This window comes from Buteo buteo, chromosome 19 (genome assembly GCF_964188355.1).
Source record: "Buteo buteo chromosome 19, bButBut1.hap1.1, whole genome shotgun sequence".
In the NCBI taxonomy this organism is placed as follows: Eukaryota; Metazoa; Chordata; class Aves; order Accipitriformes; family Accipitridae; genus Buteo; species Buteo buteo.
In genome coordinates, this window is record NC_134189.1 from 3,036,437 (window position 1) to 3,055,768 (window position 19,332).

Consider the following 19,332-nt stretch of genomic DNA (forward strand, 5'->3'; position numbering starts at 1 on the left):
GTAATAGGTTTTCACAGCCAGGGGAAGGTGAGCGCCAAGGATTATTAATAGCGTTTCTTGATAAGTTAAGGGAAGGATAAATGTGACACCGCCACCAAAATCCCTGAATATCTGATACCAGTGAGGAGTGGGTATCACCTGCCAAAAATAGAGAGAGCAAGAGAGATTATATAAGTGGGTTTCCTACCCTGAGTTCCACCTCTTTTGACCACCTCCATATCTAACACCCTTTTCAAGCGTGCTTAGGAGAGATCCAAAAGGTAAGTAGCAAGAAAATGTTCAAACTTTCACACAGCAAACGTAGATTCGCCCGCTCCTGGCAGGAACCCAGGACCTTCGCCTGAAGGAAAGGAGATAAGGATATCTTCCATCGCTCCGACCCTATCCCCCTTCCCACAAACAAAAGCCCAGAGACACAGAGGTGCAAATCTCCCAAACAGTGAGGCATGGCTTCCCACAGAGAAGACTCCAAACGAGAAGAAATGGCCATTAAAAGGAGGAAATGGGTTAACACAAAGAGGGGGAATAAGGAGAAAAGGAGGGGAGAAAGTGAGAAAATGGAAATAATGAAACAGGGAAGGGGAGGGGAGAAAGTGAACAAGAACGGGAGCAAGGACTCAAAGAACAGAATTTACTGAAATGCTCAGTTGTGAACCAAAGGCAAAAAAAAACCCTTCAGAAATGACATCTCTCTTTATGCACAGATGATCGTAAGCGATGGAATGAAGTTGCTCTCTTTGGTGTGGTGATTAGGAAGATAAAGGAAATGCATCACCCTGTTTTGCAAAGGACCCCCGGCTTTCTGCTTCAAGTTTTGGCGTGGGGGCTTCTCGCTGTTCATGAAATTCTCCCTGAATTGTTTGCTTTTGACAAGGGCGGGTTGATTTCTACTTAATTTACTTGATCGTTTACTTAGTAAGAATATCATCATTCTGGCGCTGGTGGAAGGGGGAGTTGATCTATACGAAAGCTTCTGTGCAGACAACTTGGAAATCCACGGTGTGGATTTTGCAAATAGTCCGGGCAGGAAAATTGGCAAAATCTCAGAAATAAAGAAAAACGCGTCATTCATCTCGCAGGGATGATGAGAAAAAGGTGAAGGGTCGAGTGTGAAACTGCCAATTCGTGAAACGCCTTTTACATTAGAATAACATAACAGTTTTGACTAAAGCTTGGTGGTTAAAAGCTTCTAGAAGTTTGCTAGCTGTCCTTAAAATGTATGCACTGCTGAGATTAGAGACGGGCCTCGGCCACTCATCCATGTTAGACCACAACTCTCCCCTTCGTAAACCTGTATTGTCGCTGCTTTCACTTTTCTGGCCATGGACAGTACGGCCTCTCGACTTAGGAGCAGGGGACGGGAAGCCGGGAGAAATGTTATTTACGCTATACAAATGGCTCCACCTGATCTGAAGCCTCGTTTTTCTGGCACTTCTCACTTTTCGCCTTCACAGCATTATTAGGCCATAGAGGCCTGACAGATCCGATGACGAGGGAAAGCGGGGCGGTTCGCGCATCGTTAGGGATGCAGAGGGACCTGCTGGGCTCCCAGCCCCAGGACACGGGCACGGAATGGGCCTCCCACACCAGGTAACGACGCGCCTCTGGCCGGTTTGCTTGGCATGAGGCTAGTTAACCTGATCAGCGTCTGCCAGCACAGCAGGCAGCCCTGCGCATTGCCTCTGCCAGCTCCCAGCTTGAGTTCCCTCCGAGGGCAGCCTTCCAAATGTGCTCTGCACTGTCAGCAGAGCGGGGTTGACACCGAAACACGAGTCACCCGCAACGAGAGCATCTTCACTGGCCGATGGTCAGGAGCGTTCCTGTTTGTAGGGAGCTAAAAGGAGGCTCTTGTGGCTCCGAGAGTGACGATGCCGCAGCAACGGGTATGCAAAAGGTTCGTCAGAAAGAAAAGAAACTAGGGAGACTGAGGCCCAGCTCCTTTGCAGGCTGCACCGATGCTGAACTTGGCAAAGCAGGGAAGTGGACAGCGATGTCGTATCAGGCTGGAGGTGTCTGCACTGGAAACAAGAAGGGACTCTTCTCTCTTCTGCCAGTTAAGGAAAAGTAAAGGGACGCCAATTACATAAGATTGTGCACATTCGTTTCTCTTGTAAATACTGATGGGTCTACACTTCACCTAAAACAGACTAACGATTGGCTTTTAACCTGTGCTACACCAGGCTTTTTCAACTCCAAGCTGAACTCCGCTAAAGCAAGAGATCTGAGTACTCTCTGTACTGCATCCTTTCACCTCCCAGCTCCAAAACAAACGGGGCAACTGGGCGAGAACTGCCCCTGCGGGAAGGTGCTTGGAGCCCTTCTGTGGGGCTGCAGTTCATCTCGGGTCAGCATCCTAGCACACAGCTCCTCTTTCCTTGTAGATCAGGGAAAGATGCATTCAACCTAGGGAGAGGGATTCGGCTCCCCCATCCGTCTCCTTGTTTGTCCTTGGTAAAAACTAAGCCTCTCTTGTACCTCAGGAAATACACAGAAATGGCGGGGGGAAGTTCCAATGAGAGAAAAACAACAGTCCCTCCCACAATGAAGAGTCCTTGTTTAAAAAAGAAAAGGGGGAAAAAAAGGGAGGGGGACACCCCAACGTCACCTCCTCCTCCATCCTTCTGCGCTCAGTGGCATGCTAATGACTCACCCGTTACAGCTCAACTTGGGCCGCTGAAAAAAGGATGGGGGCTCGAACTTTTAAAAGCGCCGAGCAATTACTGTCAGAGCGAGCCGAGTTTTTGCAGCAGCCCCCTCCCTGGTAAGGCCACTCTCTCGCGGTCCCGCTCAGGATAAGGGTGCAATTGCGTCAGCGGGATCGGGCTGTACCCGTTGATGGCAGCGTGGGGATCTCGCTGCCACCGCTCTGCCCTCCCCTGTCTTTCCTGAGGCAGAGATGCCAAAGCTCCTGCAGAGATCTGCCCTACTACTGGGCCCTAACCTGCACTATCTCAGCCTAATGGCTCCTGCCCAAACTCCAAGAATGAGTTGGACTGCTTGCCATATTTCATGTGAAAAATGGGCACAGGTCCTTGGCGAAAAAAACAACCCTAGAAAATAACATTACAATTCTCAAATATTTTCTGACGATGTTGGGAAGTGCCCGGTCCCGCCTGAGAAGCCCACCGCTGCACAGGAGCTCCGCACGAGCATGTTGTCACCCCGCACCTCGTTTCACCATATCATATCGTGGAATATTCTGCAGCATATTGTGCATTACAAACGGGATCTGTAGGATTCGCAGGGATGTGATAATTAATTCAGCGAGGATGATGCTTAATATGGACTGGCCCGAAAGAAACGAGGTCTAAAAAGAGTATGTGTGTGAAGGGGAGGGGGGAGGGAGAAGGGGGAGATGTTTCAAGTGTTTGAACGGTAATGTTCAAAAGCTACATTACACTTGCTTCCCGACCTCAAGAGCAGCTTGAAGCTTGGCATATGCTGCAGTTCCTTACTCATCACCGAATGGAACTGGTAAAGCTCGTCCTGACTTACTAAAGGAAAAGGCTCTGGTCTGCACCATCAGCTCCTCCACCGCACCCGAGAACTTGACCTTGGCACAACTCTTTCTCCAGCCAGTATCACGACAGACCCTGGCACTGCTCCAGTAAGGCTTAGGCTCCAACCTCCCAGGGAGCAACCCCCACTCACGTCTTCCCCCACCCCTGTCCCCGCAAAGGCATCCCCGTACCCTCTCTTTTAGCTGAACCCTCGCGTCTGTGGACTACTTGGTGCTCTGCAAACTGGAGAGCGACAGCCCATGGCACTTATCCACGCAGAGCTATAGAGCTGGCACAGGTCCAGCCTCTCCCGGTGTGCCATCCCCACACAGCACTGCAGCTTTGGTCATATGAGCAGAAATGATGAGAAAAGCACTTTTTAATCTTTTCGCACTTGCTTCCCTGTTCAAACAGTTGCAGGATGGCTATGACTGACGTGCTCAGCGCTGAGGATATCAAGAAGGCTGTGGGAGCCTTTTCAGGTGAGTGCTTTTTTTTTTTTTCCCTCCTCTTTTCCCCTCTTTCGTCTCTTCAGCTTAGGATAGCAGTGCATTTATTTAAGCTCAGGGAAGATTAGAGGATACGACTAGACAAAATATCAAAGGAGGACGCGTTTTCAGAAGTGCAGTGAAAGCCTGACAGGTTTATCAAGTACAGGGCTGCATCCTCAGCAAAGTTGCCCTGCACATTACGGAGGTGAAGTATTTATTTTAAAGGAAGGCAAGCAGTAACTGCAGACAGACTTTGCTTCTACCGAGAGGATACTTTCAAAGGGAACAAAACCCTTGCCGAACCAGGGGGGATTATATCTTGATGTGGGATAGGGAAGTCAGCCGTGGATGTCGGCAGCTTCCCTCTCCCCCCTGACATTCAGTTTCAGGTATTACAGAACTGCTGTTTCTCATTTCAAGGACATAAGAAACCGCTCTTTTCCCACTTCCTATGCTGGAGTCCCCGGGTGGGCTTTGCTTTTCAGGATGGAGCAGAAGGCAACAGTAGAGCAAGCAGGTGCACTGCTTGACTGCAGAAGCTTTCTGCAGGACGAATGGCTGCAGCGGTCCATACTTCCCTCTCAGACTCCTCCGGGTTTCAGATAGTCCCTACCCCTCTAATTCATCTCGACCCCTAAACTGACAGCAAACCCTCTTCGTGCTTACAGAGATTCAGGCAGTTAAGGTTGCTCTCAAAGAAACGCCAGAAATCCTGCTCTGGGATGCACGTTATCTCCCCCCTTCCCCCCAAACTACCTGCCTGATCGCACCACCCAGGAGAGCCACCTCTTTCTGCCCTGGTCTGTGCGATGACCTTCCCAAACAGACAGAAGCACAAAACCCGCTGAGCCCGACTAAACTCAGCAGCCGGGGAGTCGAAGGGACCAACAAACTGCTTTGCTCGATCCAGCAGCTGTTTTTCTCATTAGCTTCCATTGTTCTAGGGCCATCTCCGAGTCCCGGAGCAGATGCAATTAGCAGCGACTAATGACAGATCTCAGTCAGGCAGATCCCGAAAGACTGAGCCTCCTTAATTTTATGTAATAGGAAAAGCTGCGGCGGGAATAAGGATGCATGGGGAAGGAAAAAAAAAAAGTCCATAGCACGTTTTGGAGGTCACTGAATTGGATTTCTAATCCACACCAGTCGTTAGGCTACATGGGCGGGACAAAAGCGGGTGCGGTAAAGGACGGGAGAGGTGGAGCAGGTAAACTCATTTATCTCGGCTCCGATTTCAAGGGCTCGGGGGTTCCCCCCCACCTCCCGCCCCGGCGATCGTGCCTCACAAGGTCTTGCAGGCAGCGTACAGTACAGCACTCCCTTGCAGCATCTGAGCTTGCAAATCACGATTGCACATACCTTTAGCGGTCGAAATGCAACACTGATTTCTAGTAAGTCTTCAGGAAATGGCCATGCGCTCCGAAACACTTTTCGTCAATGCAAGGCTCCATGGTTGAGCAAAAGCGGGTTGTTTTTTTCCAGGGCTGGAAATGTCAAAAAGTGACAGCGATCTAATAGTCAGAGTCTGCTCTCAGATGGCTGTTTTAGTGTAAAACTTAGCAAAAAAAAAAAGGGGGGGGGGGGCCGGTAAGGCACTGAAATGAGACCAAGCAGGTTAGACTTCAGCTCCCAACACTATCACAGACATCCTGTGTGACCTTGGGCAAGTCTCCATCCCTCTGTAGCTCAGCTCTCCCTGCAAAACAGAGACACTGCCCCTCTCCCTCTTTGTTTATTTCAATGAGTGTCTGTGAAGCGTGGACGATTACAGTGCGCACATCTAGCTCCTACCAGAGCTGCGCTCGACTGTGCCTCCCAGGGTAGGACACCCAGCAGTATGGCAGAAAACTACGGGTATGTGTTGGTATATGTTTCAATGATTTTTGTAAGCAGTTCTCTGGCTTTTCATCTCCTATAGCAGCTGAATCTTTTAACTACAAGAAGTTTTTCGAGATGGTAGGACTGAAAAAGAAGAGCCCAGAAGATGTGAAAAAGGTTTTCCATATTCTTGATAAAGATCGAAGTGGCTTCATTGAAGAGGAAGAATTAAAGTAAGTAAAGATACATCCTTTCTCAAATAACCTTGCCTTAAGAGTCTAATCTCCTGTTTTCTTTTTTTACAAGACTCTAGGTATTTGCATACAATTCAATCTCTTGACTAGTATTTGTGTGCAATAATCAGTTGTTTGCTGATTATATGATCTAAAGTGTGTTGGATGTAGGTAGTTGTAACTTTTATTGCAGGATCCCTGAAACACATGAATGATCAATACCTTACAGATAGTTCTTCAGCCAAATGCAGTTTCAGAGTAAAGCGCTCCTCCTGAATGTTAAAGAAGGTCAACAACAGAAGATACAGCCCTGGATTCCAACTCGCATATCAAAGTAGTGGTACGAATAAATACAAAGTAAAACTGTTCTGGAAAAAAACCTTTCTTTTTTTCCATGCCTCCTCTTTAGGTTTGTACTGAAGGGCTTTACCCCAGATGGAAGAGACCTATCAGACAAAGAAACAAAAGCGCTTCTGGCTGCTGGAGATAAGGACGGTGATGGTAAAATCGGCGCTGATGGTATGTGATTAGAGGAGTAAACTTTGACAGTAACAATCGAATATTACTCTTGCATACAAGAACTGAGGAAATCTAGGAATCACTGGGGGCTGTGACCTTCTAAAGGGCACAATTTGGATTTTATGAAATACCAAGTCCTGCTACATTTGCCATACCTTGCTTGCAGGCTTTAGGGGAAACAGCAGCCGAGTTCTGACACTAGAGGGGGCAAGAGTTTACAGAAACCGAGATGTAGTTAAGGCCCACTACAACTCTATAGTACAGGACTAAGTACCAATCCAACTTCTAGTTCAGTTAGTTTAATTTTTCTGCTGATTTCAGTGGGGAGAGGATCAGGACACTGAGAGTTCAAAGACCCAGGCTTGACTATAAAGCTTAGAAAAGACAAAGAAAAAAAGCTGAGTACCAGCGTTTCTGCTTGATGATTAGTAAATAGGAAAGTAATGCACGACTTAGCAAAGCAATGCTTTTAAAATTCAAAGTACCATCAGTCTGCTACAGAATTTTTATACAATAACTGTCTATCCAGCTTTTGCTAGTGTTTATGTGGGTCTTCACAGCTAAGAAAGCTTGTCACTCCCTTCTACTAAATATGAGAACTACAAGAAAAGAACAACTTTTCCTCTCACAGCATTGCTTAAAAAATTACGGCTGTTTTCTATTCCCCTTGGGATGAATCAAAGTAGCCCACATACAAAATTTCTCCTTTTTCCTCTTTCTGTATCCCTGAGACACACTGGAAGAGGCATGAAGAGATGCATTTCTGAATTAAATCTTTCCTCATTGCAGGAGGTAGTAGCAGAAGTTTGTGGCCAGAGTACTGAATCACCTAGCATGCAATTGCTAAGTTTTCACCATATTGATAAGCCATATGATAGGTTGAAATCTGAAAAATATCTAAAAAACCTCATATCTCTCTGTCTTATGTGATCTCTGGGATTTGTAAAAAACATTGTTTCCATAAAAAACCAACCCAATTAAAAAAGGAATAAAAAGCAAAATACAACTAACATAGTCTCCTAATTTAGAAGCTGAAAAAATGACACACAAAATCAGACACTGACATATTAGTCAGGTGATATACTAGCTAAACTGCCTGTTCATAGTGCACTGGCATTATCAGTGACTATAACCCTGTTTCTAAACTGAAGACTCTTAATTTCTCAGATCATGATTATATTACGGTTGCAGAGGAACAGCTGCGAAGCATGCAGGGGAAGTTCCTGCTAAACTTTAGCAGTGCTACTAAACCCAATGAGTGTGTCATTATTTGAAATTTCATATGCGTTATTATATGGGTCCTCCTTATTCCCATTAAAATTAGTGGCAGTGGTACTAAGATCAGTGGGCAAGATCAGTGGGCAAGATTTTCAGAAGAAAATTTGATTCAGGTAAGTAAGCTTACAGCTGATCCACCAACTTCATATCAGTTATTTTCAGTTATTCCCAGAAGGCTGCAAAACAAAAGCAGCATCAATTGGAATAAAAGAACTATATCGCAGAATGATTTTGGCTTATACAAAAGAATACAGCATTAACTTTTTTATTTATGATTGGCCATAACTTAAAAAAAAAAGTTGAAACAATGCCTGAAAGCCAGTACATTGTAATAAAGCAGTATGAAACACCTCTTCTCATCTCTTTCTTCTGCAACTTTTACCCTTCCTTAAGTTTGAACTGGAATTATCCTGAATTTATACTCAATAATGAGAATAGAATGAAGGGCTTTTTTCTTTTGATTCTTCTGGCCATATCCCTACTGTACAACATTATTGGTTGCTTTTCCATTTCCTAAATTTGACTCCAACAGTAAATTGTTACACCAGAAAGGCTTGAAATACATGCAAATTAACAGCTGGGACTGTGACCAAAGGATGAGGATGACGGGTACTTTCCAGCTTTTCCTTTGGTTCATAAATCCAATTCCAGATTAGAACCGCCTATGTAAATAAAATGTAAAGTCATGAATGTACGTCACATTCATATTCAGTATTGCAATGCTGTGTTTCTGTTGCAAAACATTTGTTTGTTTCCCTGTAACTGAATTGTCAGGCATCACTTTTACTCCTTGGTTCAAACATCAGCTTCATACATCACTAAATGATCACAAACATGCAGCCTTTCACAGGGGTTAATGTTAATTCACTAGATGGCCCTTGAACACTGTCTCTTAGGAGCCCATAGCAGTTGTAAGAACTGATCTTAATGGATTTTTAATACCACAGAGCCATCTTTCTCAGACGCATCATCACTAACGTTAATCCCAACCTAATCAGCCTTTTTCCAGTTAGGGTCTCGCATTACAAATTTTCTCTTAGGTCTTCTGCTTTAAACCTTTATCATTCCTGCAAGACCGTTCAGCTCAGAAGTAGTTTCACCAGCTTACCTCTTGTCCAATCAAGATTTGTAATTTGTGGCTGATCTGCCAGTTTCAAACAGGCGAAAATTTGCAGTCTCTCCATGCAAGACATGACCATCTTCTGTGTGATGTCAAGCCCCCTCCATCTTCCACTGATGTGAACAGAAGATGACGAATCTGAAAAAAATTGCAGGTCAAGGCCAGGTTAGCTAATAAAACTACAAACATTAGCTTCCAGATTGGATTGGGAAGTGATGCTGAAGCAGCTCTGTCAGCTTCAGGAGAACATTTATAAGAAACAGAAGAAAAGAAAATTAAGATTTCTGCTCACAATGGTTTTTTATATCTATTTTGTGTATTAGCACTGGACGTGCACATCATGCCTTTCAGTTTCTTGATATTAATAGACTTGAGAAAGTCCACAGAGAATTTTCAAAGATCATGCACTATAGACAGAGCAAATCCAAATTTTTATCCCAGTAAGTCAAAAACTTTTCTTGATACAGCTCAACTTCTGCAAATATTTTAAAATGTTTCAGTTATTTTCTTTAAATGTTGTAAAAATGAGACATCAAGCATTCAAAATTACAACTGATAAGTCATGACCTTGCCACAGGTAAAAGTCATGACAAAAAAGAAAAACCTTTTGGAAGTCCTTCTTTTCTTATTCCCCTTTGTGCTCTTGTATCTTCTAAAATAAATTAATGTAAGTCATTACTTATGAAATTTCCTAAACAGATTTGCTATTGTACAGATAACATAAAAAACACAATCTGATGAGAGAAATCATTAGCCTACAACATGTCCTCTGTAATTATTTCTGTCATTTCAGTAAAATACTACAGGGTATGCATTAGGCTGGTATATACTACTAAACTATACTGAATATAGTGAAACAGCCTTCTTTTAAGTCAGAGCTTTGACACAAGACAGCTAGTAAATTATTTTACAGGACAAAATAGTCTAAATCATTGTAATTTAAAACTATTGTTTGTGCAAAGAAAGATATAACTTAATTTTGTTTGGAAGGAGAATTACAACTGGAAAAGAGGATGTAGTCAATCACAAGGACTCTCTCACTAACAGGCCAGTCAGGGCAATAACCATTTACAAAAATGACCAACAGGCAGGGGCTAATACACAGTGCTTTATCGCAAAAGTTTTGCATATATGAATACACTTTGTAACAATGCCTCCACAAGGGTGGTTGGGCTAACCTTCATATAAATATAAATAGTGAACTAGTTTACAAGATTATTCAACTGGAAGATCTTTGAAATATTTAAAGTATATTGAAAATCCTGGAAAAAGTATAAAGCATATAGCAGTTTTCATGAGGGAGTATTTTATGGTTTGCTGGCTATCAGAAAGTACCCGTGAAATATATTGCCATTAAGTGATAATATCACTATCATAACGTATTATAGAAAATATTTGGCTGCAAATCTGAATTACCTTTTCCAAATATATTCTGTAGATACAAATTATTAGAAAAAGGATTTAATTTAGTTGTAGCAAGTGTGACAACTTGTTCTAATAGCATATGCATAGTTAGTTTTCTCTTTTGGAAAGGTTTCATCCATTGGAGTTCATGTTTCTCTCTGCAGGATTTATTCACACAGTGATTTAATAATCATAGCCTTTTTCCTTTTCTGCCCAGAATAGTCTGGATTTCTATCACAAGCACTTTATGTTATCTCTTAAATTCAGTTTGCAACACTGTCGATCTATGTACCCACCGTGTACAGGATTTATACATGTTTTAAGTAATCTGCATCACTAATCCTAATTTGGATTTACATCTTTCAAAATGATGGATAAATTTGGATTTCATTTAAACCCTCTGACACTTTTATTTCTCAGTCTGGTTTGTCAGCATTTGGCAACATGGTTTTTGGACACGTCATCAAAAGTGCTATCTGTTTGCACACACCAGTCAGTAAAGATCTCACTTGTTTAGAGTTTAGCATTTTTCCACTGAACATTAGAATGTTCTTTAAAATGCCTAATTTTCATCTTCTATCTTTTTTCAGTTGCAAGACATTACTCTTCATTATGTCAAACTTCAATAATTTTCTCTTGAGCCTTTACAGATGACTGCCTCCCCTATTTGTCATTTTCCTCTCAACTGATTATGTTAAACCCATAAACCACTCTCTCTGTATACTCTCTAATCCCCTTATCGTCTTTGTTGCCCTTCTTGGGATTCCCTCCAGTCTGTCATTTTTAACGCTCTGAGGCACACACAACTGTGCAAGGTATTCTCATGTGTAACTGTTCCAAGGTTAGATGGAGTTAGGAATTATAACCTCCTTGGGTAATACAGTATTCAGAGTGCAGTATGCCAGGCAGCTATTCACCAGGATACAAATGTGCCTTTTCCATGCTTTATCACCCTATGAAAGGCATTATATATACCAAAGCATAAAATAACCCCAAACTGCAGATAGATACACTTATGTAAATATTATGGATGTAACACTAATAAAAGCCACAGGGTAAAATCCCAGCCCTCTAAGCTCACAGAAATTTTTCTCATCATCATCAATGTGGTCAAGATTGCTACATAGGTAGGTGTCAGCCTTCTGTTTTTGTAATGTGTCATTTTCAGTCAATTTGCCATTACAAAATTGAGTTTAAATGTAATATATTTATAATATAGGGACATGAATACTCTGAAAGACTCATTAATGAGTCTCTTTGCCAAACTCTGATATAAAGGAAATTTATCTCACTGCAAAATTAAATTTCTAGTTCTTGCCTTCATCCCATTGAGATTTACAAAGGAATAACAGGGAACTAATCAAGTTCTTCAGATGGATAGCGGTGGACAGTCTTGACAGTCTGGCATGTATAGCATTTCTGCCTTACCCTCAAAAAATCCTTTCATTTCACTGTAAGATTTCCCAAGTCATACTTTCCCTTTAATTAACTTGGATTTCTTTGTTCTTCTGTTATTGTGATGTTTCTGCTACACCAGTGACTCTATAATCATTGTAATATGCTTCCTCCTTCTTTACATTTTCTTTTTTTAATATTTTTAAACAATTTTTCCCTTCTCCAGAATTTGCAACTATGGTGGCTGAATCATAAAGGCTTTGACCAATGCAAACCCTTCACCCATCCTTCACTGCCCAATTCCAACCACCTCCTGCTGACTGCTTTGGCTCCTGTTCTATTTATTTATGTTATTTTATACTCCAGCTCTGTTCTCTGCAATCCTGCAACTCTGTAATTGTGCTGAAAGACACTGTTAAAATAATAAAGGTCACATCAATCTGGGCTTTATTCTCTCTCACTATAACTTGTTTCTTATTTCATGTAGGCTTGGCACACGCTGAGAGAAAATTTTACTCTTTTTTGCTGACATCCCTGCTGCTTTATCCCTAGCTAGGGTAAAGTGGGAAGAAGTTTTAAAAATTATTTGGGATAAAACATGCATATAATGAGTCATTCAGTCCAAGTTCTGAACTGTGGCAAAACTGACTGCATTATTTTTAAGCCATCCCTGCTAAATGGATGCATACTCATAGCCTGGAAAATCTCTAGTGATGGCAATTACCCAACTTCATTTGGCAGTTTGTTCTTTCGACTTAATCATCGTTATAGCTAAAAAGTATTTCCTAATATTTAACCTACATCTCCCCTGATGCATTTTGGTGATCAGTAAATTGATTCTTGTCTGTATCATTTGTTAAATTTGCCTGGTGCAGGGGGATTTTTGGATAAAAGGTTTGACAGGAATATCAGTTGGTGCCAATCATGCATGGGGATAACTTTGTAAACTATTAAAAAGCGGTCACTTCTGAAACACAGTGTTTGTTTACTAGCAATGTTACACAACTATCTAGGACAGGAGGAATGGAATACTTGCAACAAACAACAGTATGAATTTCAGGAAAGGGGACACCAAGATTCAGGTGTGATGCCGCTGTTGACACTCCCACTGTTAAAATAGTATATCAAAAAATCCCAGCAAAAACCATTTCTCCTAAAACTTCACCAGAGAAGTATCTTTTTTTTGAGTTACATAGAAGAAACTGAGACTCAAGCTAAGGACTAGCCAACAGTAAGCCTATGACAGAGCCAAGAGCTAAACACTTGTTTCCCAAATCCTGTTCAGTAACTTTGGCACCAAGCTCATGCTTTTTATCTTTTTTTGTTGTTGTTTTGTTTAAGCAAAGATTAAAAGGGGGGAGGCAGGGGGGAGGGAATCCTTTTAGACAACATCTTCCCCACATCTTGACAGAACATTGGTTACTACTGCAATAAAAAGGAAGGATATTTGCTGTTTCTAGATTCCAAACTATTCCCTGCAGCAATAATACCTTATTCCATTCAGATTTACTATCACTAATTTAGTATAAACAAAAAGATAAGGTTGAAACCCTGCCACCATCACATTGTACAAAATACCATTCTCTGCCACAGTGATTACCCAGTGCTACCTGGGAAGCCAATATACACTCCCTAAATCATTCTAGATTTTCACTCTGTAGTAACTTACAAGGAAGACTTTTTGCTGAAGCAGCTGTGTGTTCAAAAGAAATGCTTTGGTTTTGCACAATGTATATACGGATCTGAAGAATGTATTGATTTTTAAGTATTCTAAATAAAGCAAATGAAAACGGACTGCAATGAAGCGAGTCTATTTACTTCTTTTTCTCGGCAGCTGCTGACCTCAAGTGGCAATAAAGCGTAATTACAAGAATATACAGGGCTACAAAGAAAACATTAGGAACCCAGCTATTGAAGTATCACGAAGGATCCACGGAATCAGACAATCGACATAAAAATCGCTATATAAACAAAGCCCTTTATAGTCTTTCTCTGTTCTTTGAACCTACAAGGATTTATATTTTAATGCTTCTCTGGATGGCACGAAAGCTGAATTTTTTTTCAGGGCTTTAACAAAAATAGCACAATAGAACAAATAGCAAATAAACACAGACATTCATGAGTCTAAAAAATTATTTATACTACATTATGTGAAATAAAGTATGTTACAGCAACATTAATGAGGATATTTTATTGGCATAAAAGTCTGAAGACTCCAATGATTCCTATATCAGTCTTTCTTCACATTATTCCCTCAATCACTCCTGAACAAGCAACACTGAGTGCCTAATTTGGCCTGAAATTTTTCAGCTATATAGTAATGGGTAAGATGAAAAGAAATATCCTTTACTTTCAAAGTGAAAAAGTTACAATGGGTAGAGGCACCTCCAAAATACCATCTTTACTTTTCATGCTGACAGTACCTGATATTCTAAACATGCATTTGGTCAGTTTATTCAGATATGCAACTGGTATACTCAGAACCTATGTGATCAGAAGTCTCATAAAATCTGTTTTGAACCACTTTTTTTCCTAACTGTATGTTAAATTCAAAGTTCAAGTTTCAATATTTCATGCCTCTATCACTGAAGAAAAAAAAAATTCGAATGTGTGTAATATAAATAAATCTCTGCCCAGACATAAAATTACTTTTTATCAATTATCATTGAACTATTACTTTTTTTCACAGTTGGCTCTTCAATGTTTATCTTAGACTCTTACTTTTCCCACCCATATTCCTTCCAAACCTTCCCCAAATCTTGAATTGTTTCATTTCCAATTAACAAAAATGCTCACAATTTTCCTGTTAGGTGGAATTTATCTAGTTGTGGCTCAAGATGCAGCAAACAAATGCAAAATTTTAAGTTACAATAAAATATAAAATAAAACATTATACATACAATATATTAAATTATCCATTTTCATACCACTCATTTTAATGTCTTTAAGACTGTCACAGAAACTACTGTAAAGAATGAAGAAAGCAGAATTTGCTACAAAATTTAATCAGGCTTTCAGCAGAGTGTGGATTATAGTACGCTTGACAAATACAGAAAATCCACATTACCCTGCAATGTACTATTTCATGAAGGAAGATGTTTTAATTTTCACGCGCATAAGCAAGGGAGCAAAATTAAGTTTCTCCAAGAAACATTTACCTTAAATTTCTTTATTGGCATCTTACATCTTCTTTGTCCTGAACAGTAAGTGTTCTGTAATTTTCTCCCCTGTTGTAATGCAGTAGAAGTTATGAAAAAAACCCAACTCCAGCCATCATGCTGAAGACAAAATTTTAAATCATCAGTACACATCCTTTCTTTAGATTCATAGCCACTGGTTTGTAATGAGACACAACTGGATGATTTAAGATATGTAAATTATGTTTACACATGCAAAAAAAAGACACTACTTGTTCACATTGGTATTATATATTGCTAGGAAAGAAATACAGCTTGCTCTCAGCTACAACTCAAAAGGAAGAAGAGCCAAATCCTCAAGTTACAAGACAAACCATCATCTCCTGACAAATTACATTAGCATTTAACAAAAAGGGTTTGTACCAACAGACCATCACCAACTCTTAAAATTTCTCTGATCACCATTTACCATTATCAAACCCTTAACCAACAAATCCATAATTATTTGTGCTTTAGGGGTCTTGCCAAGCTCTTAATGGAGTTTCATGGATCAACAATTTTCCACATGTCTTATTTTGGGAATCAATGGACTGGAGGCCATAACACCTGTTCACTTTGCAGAAGCTGAGCTAGGATTTATATTTACAGTCTATCCACCAGTCCTGAGCTCAACACTGCCTAACGTCCTATGATTGCTTTCACGCTTTGTTCACTCCATCAAAGCAAAACTTGCTTGTTTGCTTCTTTTGCCTTTTCTGACTTTGCATATTTTGGGGGGAAGTAAGGACACTTTTATCTAGTTTCTAAATACTTTCAAAGACTGGAGATGCAGTTCATGTTCTCCTTTCCAGCAACACACACAGTTTTATCAAAGCCTCTGTGCAATAGTACCTAAACATTAACAATATGCTGTCCAAAACAGAGTTAATATTGTTATGGAATTAAAAACTGCAGCATTGCACAACATTTGCAAGAAGTTCTGCCTCAACAAAATAACATCAAGGATTACGAATTTACACAACGTTCACTGAAGACACAAATTAGTCCACAAAATTTTTATTAATGAGCATAAAGCACAAAAGAACTTCATTTGACTCTAAAATCTCAGATTGAGATTTAAGTGGTCTCAGTGCATAAAGAACACATTCTTTTATTTATAAATCAATTGCAAATGAAAATGAAATTATATGGCATGCATTAACACACCAAAATTCAGCTGTGCTTAAAGCATGCGCTGACATTCTTGTTCTAATACCACCCAGGAACCATTGGCAACACAGACACAAGAGCACAGGCTTTAGCACATGCCAGTGATTAAAATACCTCCTCTAGGGCCTGGACTCTCATTGCTAACATGTGCTTAAACCTGAGCTGCTGCACCTTCATTCTGAGAGAGTATTTTAGCAGATTCTCTTTTCCAGAGAGATACACTCTTTAGAAATCCCAACACTCTCTAGGGCTCCAACATTTAAAACAGCTTTTCTCCTAAACAAGAGAGAGTGAAGCCAAATGTGTCTAAAGGGGGTTAGCTGTGTGCATGAGAGATCAACCGTCAAAACTTTCCCAGACTGTAGGATCTCCTAACGTGGGAGAATTACTTCACAAGGGAGGAAGTACAGTTCTGGTTAGTGCTCTTCTGGTTAACAAAGTAATAAAGCTTAACAAAGGTTGATACGCTTTTAAAGAGAGAAGTTAATATAAATACAAATACCAGAGTCCCTTCTCCAGCCACCAGAAAAATAGATGGGACTGCATGAGCTACAACAATAAATGGATCAGAAGATCCGAATAAAACTACTGAAAGGCACGTAACAAGCCTATGGAACATGCAGCTAGAAAAGATGTTTTTTTCACAAACTCATTCAATCTTCCACCTAGGAAAATCTAAGTGAAAGGATCTTGTCAGTGTCTGAAGCAGAATGCCCAACTCTTATTGCAACAACAGTTCTTAATTCTAGGAGATGCTTGTCTGAGCAATTAATGGTTTATGTACAAAAATACAGTCAGTTTCACTGATGTTACAGTGGCACAACACTGGCATTAACAAATGGATACATAGGCCTTCAGGTGTGTAAGAACACAGTAACTCCCCCAACTTTGCCACTAGAGCTTCCAGACAGGTCGTAAGAGGCACAGGACTAGAGGTCAAATGCTTAACTGTTGGTTACTGGAGGGAAGGTCCATGGGTTGCTGAAAAGCCAAATGGTTCAGAGACATTTTCAGGTTTTGGAAGGATTTTTTTTTTAATTCTAACATTTGAATTGCTAACAAACTCCACCTCCTCTATTTTCATAGTGCAATGCAGTTTAAAAAAATGTGTCACTAGAAAGATACTAAAATATATAGGTAATAGCAAATTATCAAGCACTTATTGCTGTTTTAATATAAAGAGGAATAAGAATTATGTGGCTGTGCTAATTTTGTGCTTCCTTCTGCAGATGAATGAAGATTGTCTGTCTTAAAACATTTGCATTCCGCCCCCCCCCCCCAAGTAATTTTCAATTCTGCTGGATACAGCACAATTGCATCTACTCTTTCAGCTGCAATGGGTTGTTGAAATTGAGCTATTGCCCAGCACCTGCTCTTAGTCAGACAGCTGAAATCAGAGGTTAGGGGAAAAAATAAAGATTTTATGTCATTGTAATGCAAGTCTCCTTTTAGCTTTGCTGCAGTCAGTGTTCAATTATGCTCTGTAACAATCTCCATTACTAGAGCCAGTGTTTTTCTGTTCCTCTCTGCATGTATTAACTTTCTTGTTCACACGTGATAGCCTTCTTAGCAAAGCAAAGGTGTCTTAAGAGACATTTGCCCACAGATTTAATAAATCTACATCTTTTTTAGCCTGTTGAGGATCCTAGGGTTCAAATGTATCTTCATTTTGAATGTTCCAAAGGAAGATAACTGATACAATAGAACTTAAATTATTCCTCACTGAAGGCCTGATAGGTCAAAATTAACCTGAAATTTCATCTACTCTACTGAATACAAAACACAGAACACGTAACAATGAAAGACTCCCACATAATTTTTTTTCCTGGGTGTATCCTATTTTTAAAAGCTCAGGATCCTTCTCATTCAGAATTTTTGTAAGTTCACTGCATAGCCCAGATGTTTAAAACTTCATCAGAAGCAGGAAACAAGGCCCTAGGTCTGTAGGAAGAAAGCTACAAAGACTTTGACCAGCAAGACTGAGCAGCAAATGGGAAGGAAGTAGCTGGTGTGAACAGCTACTGGGAATGCAGGAAGGGAAGCCTTGCTTTTGAAGTAGGAGAAAGCAACAATACATGGACAGAGAGCTCTGAGACAGGGGCCAGAGGGTGAACAACACAGAAATTCAGGGTCTGGGACTTGGGGAAAAGGAAATCCAGAACAGGAAGGGTTGGAGATGAATAGAGGAAGGATTTGAAAAGCTTAGAGCAGAAGAGTTTTTATTATAATATAAATACATTATAATAAATTGACCTTGAAAAGAAGGGATGTGGATAGGGTGGAAAAGTTTATGCCTAAAAATTAACCCGTTAGAAGAGTGGAGATGATAGAAAACAGAGTGTTGTAAACTCTTGAAAATTTAATTAGGAGTCTCAAATATGTCTCTTTTTCCTCCATTAAACCTTCAGGTGCTGGAGTCACATGGCTGACTCAGTCTTCAGCAAAGGGAAAAAAATTCTAGATGTCATGCCTGCAGAGAAAACCTTGAACATTCACACCCTAAAACCACAAACAGAATATAAATAAAAACATAACCTGTTATTAATAAATCTCATGAGTTGAATGTAGTCTGTCTTACAGTTCTTAACACAAGATATAGCATCAGTGTAAACCTAGGAGCTGCTTTCTAAGCAGACAGCAGCTAGAGATCCAAAAAAAGATTCCCAGCTGATATTATAGTCATCATCACCACATAATGACTGGCATGCTGGAATTATGGGTAGCTCATTTAAAGATGCCATGTATTCATATATTCTGTATTCGACAGATTAACCCCTTCCCTGTGAAGCAGAAGCATACTCAATGCTCACTTACCAGCATCCAATCACCCTTTGCACGACTCTGTGCAAAAGAGCATGACAATGACTGTTCCAACAATAGCATACTCACAGCTGGGAAAGGTTCAGGCCATGCACAAAGCCACAGCAAGTCCTCAGCCTGTCACAGATACTCCCCCATGAAGAGATCTATACAACAGTAAGACTTTCTGTATGAAGTTCCAGATCCCTGATCAACTATCCACATCTAATGCTTTGGGGTATATTGTTAAAAACTAAATAAAGATTTAGGTTTTGTTCCCAGCACTCTTCCTAGCTTCCATGTGCAAGAACACACAAATAAAGATTCAAGCTGGAATTTTTCCAGACATACACAGAATAATTATTCCTCCAAAATTCTCATCTTTATCCTTGCGGATTCAAATGCATCCTTCAGAAATCTATCCCTCAT

General features: G+C 40.5%; 1 protein-coding gene across 3 annotated transcripts; it reads left to right on the forward strand.

Moving 5' to 3' along the window:
• Window positions 1-211: 211 nt before the first annotated feature.
• PVALB (parvalbumin) lies at window positions 212-18,639 on the forward strand. Of its 3 annotated transcripts, none has more exons than XM_075051186.1 (5): window positions 212-260; window positions 3,915-3,982; window positions 5,910-6,042; window positions 6,452-6,561; window positions 18,513-18,639. In XM_075051186.1, the coding sequence occupies exons 2-5, from the start codon at window positions 3,922-3,924 to the stop codon at window positions 18,563-18,565; spliced, it is 357 nt and encodes a 118-aa protein (XP_074907287.1). In that variant the 5' UTR covers window positions 212-260; window positions 3,915-3,921; the 3' UTR covers window positions 18,566-18,639. The 3 variants fall into 3 exon arrangements, with proteins under 3 accessions (XP_074907287.1, XP_074907288.1, XP_074907286.1); XM_075051187.1 differs by lacking the exon at window positions 212-260 and adding an exon at window positions 3,514-3,607; XM_075051185.1 differs by lacking the exons at window positions 212-260; window positions 18,513-18,639 and adding an exon at window positions 11,985-12,204 and having other exon boundaries at window positions 3,900-3,982.
• Window positions 18,640-19,332: the final 693 nt, after the last annotated feature.

Excerpts from the sequence above, each read along its gene's own strand:
- PVALB (XM_075051186.1), top strand. The coding sequence starts at position 3,922 with ATGGCTATGACTGACGTGCTCAGCGCTGAGGATATCAAGAAGGCTGTG. Across the intron at positions 3,983-5,909 it reads GGCTGTGGGAGCCTTTTCAG|CAGCTGAATCTTTTAACTAC; the intron begins GTGAGTGCTTTT and ends CATCTCCTATAG. Across the intron at positions 6,043-6,451 it reads ATTGAAGAGGAAGAATTAAA|GTTTGTACTGAAGGGCTTTA; the intron begins GTAAGTAAAGAT and ends CCTCCTCTTTAG.